Source organism: Arachis duranensis, chromosome 10, assembly GCF_000817695.3.
Source record: "Arachis duranensis cultivar V14167 chromosome 10, aradu.V14167.gnm2.J7QH, whole genome shotgun sequence".
Classification (NCBI taxonomy): Eukaryota; Viridiplantae; Streptophyta; class Magnoliopsida; order Fabales; family Fabaceae; genus Arachis; species Arachis duranensis.
Genome location: NC_029781.3, coordinates 7,091,967 through 7,098,293, shown reverse-complemented (window position 1 = coordinate 7,098,293; position 6,327 = coordinate 7,091,967). Strand labels below are relative to the sequence as shown.

General features: G+C 34.9%; 1 protein-coding gene across 1 annotated transcript; it reads left to right on the top strand.

Moving 5' to 3' along the window:
- The first annotated feature begins 3,302 nt into the window (after nt 1–3,302).
- On the top strand, nt 3,303–4,664 carry LOC107468787 (uncharacterized). The gene has a single exon (XM_016088148.1). It carries the CDS (start codon nt 3,303–3,305, stop codon nt 4,662–4,664), a length of 1,362 nt encoding a protein of 453 aa, XP_015943634.1.
- Nucleotides 4,665–6,327: the final 1,663 nt, after the last annotated feature.

Here is a 6,327-nt window from a genome sequence, read left to right as displayed (position 1 = left end):
GTCTCCACTGATATTTGTTTGGATCAAACCTTGTTCTAAAATTGAAACTCAAACCCATTACTACTGATTACATAATAATATCATCAATAATGCTGTTTAATAAGTTTTCTTCATTCACGAAATTTTGAGTAGCAAGAACTATATATATTTAATTATTATTTCTCTGTTTGATTTTATAATGGCAAAAATATTTATTTTATCGCACAATCTTCCTTTTTTTTTTTCAAATCCCGGGAGGTTTTTTATATTTATGAATTGTGATCACATATTTTTTTAAATATGATATCTTCCTGGATTTTCTTGTACCGTAAATATATTGGTTTTAATTACTTAACCGTATATACAGATAATTTTATATTCTCTTCGAATTCTATTGATCAATGATGCAGTTTTGATTTTTATTTTTTAAAATTTAATTTAAAAGTAATATTAATTTTATTTTGACATACATAGTCATTAATTAATTTTTTTACATGGAAAGCAGTGTATGTTTTACGCCTTTTCTATATAAATTTTAATAATATATATAATCTAATAATTCCATTGTTTATTCATTTAATTAAGATAATTTTAAAATATGGTATCTAAAAAGATATATTTTTAAAATAAATGTATTTTAATATAATTATATCCAAATATATATATTGACTTAATTAATGACAAATCAAATTTATCAAGTGAAAGCTTATTTATTAATATTTGACTGAATTGAGAAATTTGTGACTATCACTTTAGAATTTAGTTTTTACAAGACTCGAAATTCAATATCAATAAGAAATGAATAAATTTGTCTGTCACATGATTAAATGATTTGTTATTTATTTATTTTTTAAATCATACTGAAAGCATCCATTTTTATGGTCTAAATTTAATTTTAAAACACTGTGAGTATAAAATAATTTTAAATGTTCATTCAATTAAGTAATAATACATCAACAATTTTATTTTAATTAATTATTAATGTATTAAAATTAAACTAAAAAATTAAATACTAAATTTTTAAGTAATATAAAATTATTTAGTATTATATATTTTTTTGACACAACAAATACTTCTTGTACTCTTAGAAGCTTTAATAATAAACAATTTATAGTAGCCTTTAACTAATAAGATAATGTACAGCCTAATTTTTTTTCCAAATTAAACAACAAAAGTAAACTAAAATGTTGAATGATCACACCGTTATCTTTTTATTGATCGAATTTTTTATGTAGATAATTTTCTATTAGCAATAAATGTGAACTTAATTATAATTAGTTAATCATTTTAGCATATATCAATTAGAATAAAAATTAGTTTAATTTATTAATTATTTAATGTATTCTTCTACAATTAATTATAGTTATGCATTAAATAATTAATAATTTAAATTAATTTTTATTTTAATTAATATATATTAAAATGACTAATTAATTATAATTAAATTTATTTTATTGTTAATAAAAAATATCTAAATAACAATAATTGGTGAGCCTATACGAGTTTACCAATAATTTTTTAATAGAAAATACATAAATTAAAGAATTACATGTTATTGATAGAGAGGAGGAGGGAGGAGAGAGAGAGTAACTATTGACTCAAAGAGTGGTTAATTAATAATAACTAGATTCGGTAGAATAATAGGTAAAGATTAAGAATACATTTATTCTTCGAGTCATCATGAATAGATTTTTTTACGTATATATATTTATAATTTACGTATGAATACTTGAGAGAGCTTTAATTACCTTGAAAAAACTCTTTCAATTCAACAAGGTTGCTATGTATATCCATAGAGTCGCACACACCACTTCTTTGCCATCAAGGTTTGATGTTGTGTTGTTGCAATTAAATATATAGGTATAAAAAATTTCTAATTTTTTCACTATCTTATCAAATAAAAAAATTGTTTGGGTGAATTTTAAAAAAAAAATCTTTTTTAAGTTATCTTTTTTTAAAAAAATTTTATAAAAAAGTAAAAATAATTTTATGTTTCAAACAAATTTTTTTTATTTATCAATTATGTTTGGGTATAAATATATAAAAATATTTTTTATTTANTTTATTTTTCTAATATTTTTACTTTAACTACTAAAAATTTACCAAATACATTAAAAAAAATAATAAAAAAAATTTTATTAAAAATTTTTTTATCAACTTAATAGCGTCTAAATATAGGAACACTAAATTTATGATGCTTGATGAATTAGATTAATATTACTTTTTTTAATTAATGTGGATAATCCTCAGTTATAGCAATCAAAACTATTCAATTTAATTTCTTAAATTTTTAAATCACAATATTTTAAACCATCATATATATTAGCCCTTTATTTTTTAAAATTAATTTTAAAATTTTTTTACCTATATTTCAAAAAAAAATTTATTTGTAGGTCACTCTATTAAAGCGAACAATTTTTTATTTTAAAATTTGGTTATTCATAAATTAAAATTAATGCAAATATATAAACCTACTTTTAGGTTTAAAAACATTTTTTCATAAAATAGTAAAATAAGTGCGCATAAAATAAAATTGGATTTTGTTCATACCCTACCACAATACTATAGTCTAGGTTCGAGTAAGCCAAAAAGACTTAACCTAAAGATTGGCCTTCACCACTTATCCGACCTCATCGAAAGAGGTCGGGCTCGACATAGGCACCTCCCCAAAGAGGTCGGACTCGACATGAATTGGCAGATAACACTTATTCAAATAAGTAATTGCCCTCTAAAATCTCTCATCCACTTCCAGAAGCAATATCTCAACAACCCTAAGATAAAGGGACGGTTATCCACCTTCAGAAGTGGAACTACTCAAACGGTGGTTATTGGATCACCACTATAAATACACTGACACACTCAAGTAAAACTAAGTTTCAATACGCTCAAAACCTGCTTACCCTCTTTGCTAACTTAGGCATCGAAGTGTCCTTGCAGGTACCACCCCCCATTCCTTCAATCGCTCAACTCAGACAGCAGCTCCCAGACCTAAACCAAGTCGGAGACCATATTCCATTGATGTTTGGGCCAGTCCTTCAAGCCCAATCTACCTATCTCAAGTTACCCACGTAACATTGACGTCATTTCCGGGGACCTAGGAGTAGGAGATCACCTCATAATGGCGGATGACCAGAACGAGGATGGACATACTGCATCCGAATCTGAGAAGAATATCAAGACGCAGTTAACAACGACAGAGCCATAATATCTCTGCAAGGAGCAGATAGCCAGCACCGAGAAGGTCCCTCAGGTGTGAAAGACTCAAGGGGAATCTTCTCTTGGGCACACAAATCAAAGAGGGGCAACCTCATGCTGCCGATCTCATGGGATTGCTCGATAGCCACCAAGGACGGCTGGAGCAGCTGGAACAAGAACTAGAGCGACAACGAGAAGTAAAGAGAAACCTAAGGAGAGAGGTTGAGCGGCGAAAAGAGCTTGAAGAAAAGCTCTTAAAATTGGAATTCAATCTCCGAGGTAAGGGCTCTCGCACTGACCGAGAAGATACTCCATTAAGGGGAGAAGATTCGTTCAGTGAAGACATCATGAAGGAAAAAGTTTCAAGGAATTTCAAAAGCCCTGACATGGATCTGTACGACAAGACCACCAACCCAAAACATCATTTGAGCAACTTTAAAAGTTGGACGTACCTAGCCGACGCCTTTGATGCTACCTGTTGCAAAGCTTTTCCAACGACCTTGACAAAGGCGGTGATGAAGTGGTTCGATAACCTCCCTCCAAGGTCGGTCACCAGTTTTGATGACCTCTCGCATAAGTTTCTTATGCGATTTTCAATCCAGAAGGACAAAGTCAAGCATACGTCTAGTCTCTTGGGAGTAAAACAGGAGGTCGGAGAACTCCTGGAGAGATTCAACAAGGCATGCTTGGAAATCCAGGATCTGCCTACAGAAGCAGTAATCATGGGCCTAGTAAATGGACTCCGAGAAGGTCCCTTCTCTCAGTCCATCTCGAAAAGGCATCCGACTTCTTTGAGTGATGTACAAGAAAGAGCTGAAAAGTACATCAATATGGAGGAAAACACCAGACTACGAGAACCAAGTCGGCGACCTGGGCACTCTCATCCATCAAAGGAGAAGGAGAGAGAGCCCAAGAAAAAGGAAGAAGTCGGGCCTAAAAGGCCCAGGAGATATCACTCTTATACTCCTCTGCAAGTTTCCTTAGTCGACATCTACAGAAAAATTTGTTATACTGAAAAGCTACCTCCTCCTCGGCCCATCAAGAACAAAAATAGGGGAAGTCGTAGCAAATTCTGTGAATATCACAAGTTATATGGGCACTCAACAAATGATTGTTACGAATTGAAAAATATGATAGAAAAGCTGGCCAGGAAAAGTCGGCTTGATAGATATCTGATGGAAAGGTCGGACCATCATGGAAAGAGGAAACGAGATGAGGAAGATCGGAGAAACACACCACCACGGACCCCGGAACGACATGTACATATGATCTCGGAAGGGTTCGCTGGTGGAGGACTCACAAAGTCATCTCGTAAAAGGCAACTGAAAGAAGTTTATCAGGTCGAGAGCGAATTGCCCGACCTTCCAACAATCTGTTTCACCAAAGAAGATGGACAGGGTATTGCCCCCGGACATGACGATTCGGTGGTAATTACCGTGATTTTCGCCAATGTCCATCTACACAGAACCCTGATGGATCAGGGGAGTTAGGCAGACATCCTATTCAAACCAGCACTTGACAAGCTGGGATTGGACGAAAAGGAGTTAAGGGCATACCCTGATACCCTATATGGATTGGGGGACACACCCACAAAACCACTAGGATTCATATCCCTACATACAAATTTTGGAAAGGGGATGAAATCCAAAACTCTAAGCATCAACTTCATAGTCGTTGATGTGGGCTCGGCCTATAATGCCTTAATAGGTAGAACGACCCTAAATCGGCTTGGACCAGTGGTATCCAGCCCCCACCTTTGCATGAAATTCCTAACACTAGAGGGAATAGCAACCATCAAGGGAGATCAGAAGCTGGTGAGAAAGCGCTACAATGAAGGCCTAAACCTGAGACGTAAAGGCAAGGAGGTTAACATCATTGAGCTCGGGGAAATCCGAGCTAAAGAAGAATTGCGACCACAGCGAAGGGAAGACTGAAGAAGTGCAGATCGGGCAAGAAGACGGAAAAAATACCAACATAGGAGCCAATTTGAAAGAAGACTTGAAGTAGAAGCTGATAAGGCTCCTACAAGAGAATTCCAACCTCTTTGCTTGGAAAGCCTCCGACATGCCTGGGATAGATATCGAGCTCATGGCGTACAAATTGTCAGTATAACTAGGATCTCAACCTGTTCAGCAGAGAAGACGGAAGCTCAGTCCTGAATGGGCTCAAGTGGTCAAAGAGCAAATACAAGCCCTTTCTAGAAGCCAGCTTCATCAGAGAGGTCAAATATCCAGCCTGGCTGGCAAATGTCGTGCTAGTCAAGAAACAGAACGGCAAGTGGAGGATGTGCGTTGACTACACCAACTTGAACAAGGCGTGTCCAAAAGACCCATATCCCTTCCCAAATATTGATACCCTAGTAGATTCCAGCTCGGGATATCAATACTTGTCGTTCATGGACGTATACTCAGGATATAATCAAATTCCGATGTACAGGCCGGATCAAAGGCTGATGAACAAGGTGTTTGTACCTCACCTTGGGAGTTTAATGGAAGTATATGTGAACGACATGTTAATAAAAACCAAGAAGGAGGCAGACCTCTTGACCGACCTCTCACAATTCTTCAGCACCATAAGGACGCACGGGATGAGATTGAATCCTGCAAAGTGCACCTTTGCAGTAGAAGCTGAAAAATTTCTAGGGTTTATGCTAACACAAAAGGGGATTGAAGCCAACCCTGATAATTGTAGAGCAGTCCTGAAAATGAAAAGCCCGACCTGTTTAAGGGAGGTCCAGCAACTGAACGACCAACTTGCAGCCTTCTCCAGATTTTTAGAAGGATCATCATTGAGATCCCTACCTCTTTTTTCTCTACTAAGAAAAGGATACCAGTTCGAATGGACTCCTGAATGTGAAGAATATTTTCAGAATTTCAAAAGGTTTTTAAGCCAACCTCCAATTCTGACCCGACCTAAAATCGGGGAAGAACTCGTCCTGTATTTGTCTGTAGCCGAAAAGGCTGTGGCGTCAGCGCTGACATGGGAATAAGAGGTCGAGCAGCATCATGTATACTTCATCAGCAAAGTTCTACAAGGCCTCGAGTTAAGGTACCAAAAACTCGAGAAGTTTACGTATGCCTTAATAGTGGCATCTCGAAGGGTACGGCCTTATTTTCAAGCTCATACAATAAAAGTTCGAACGAACCAGCCCAT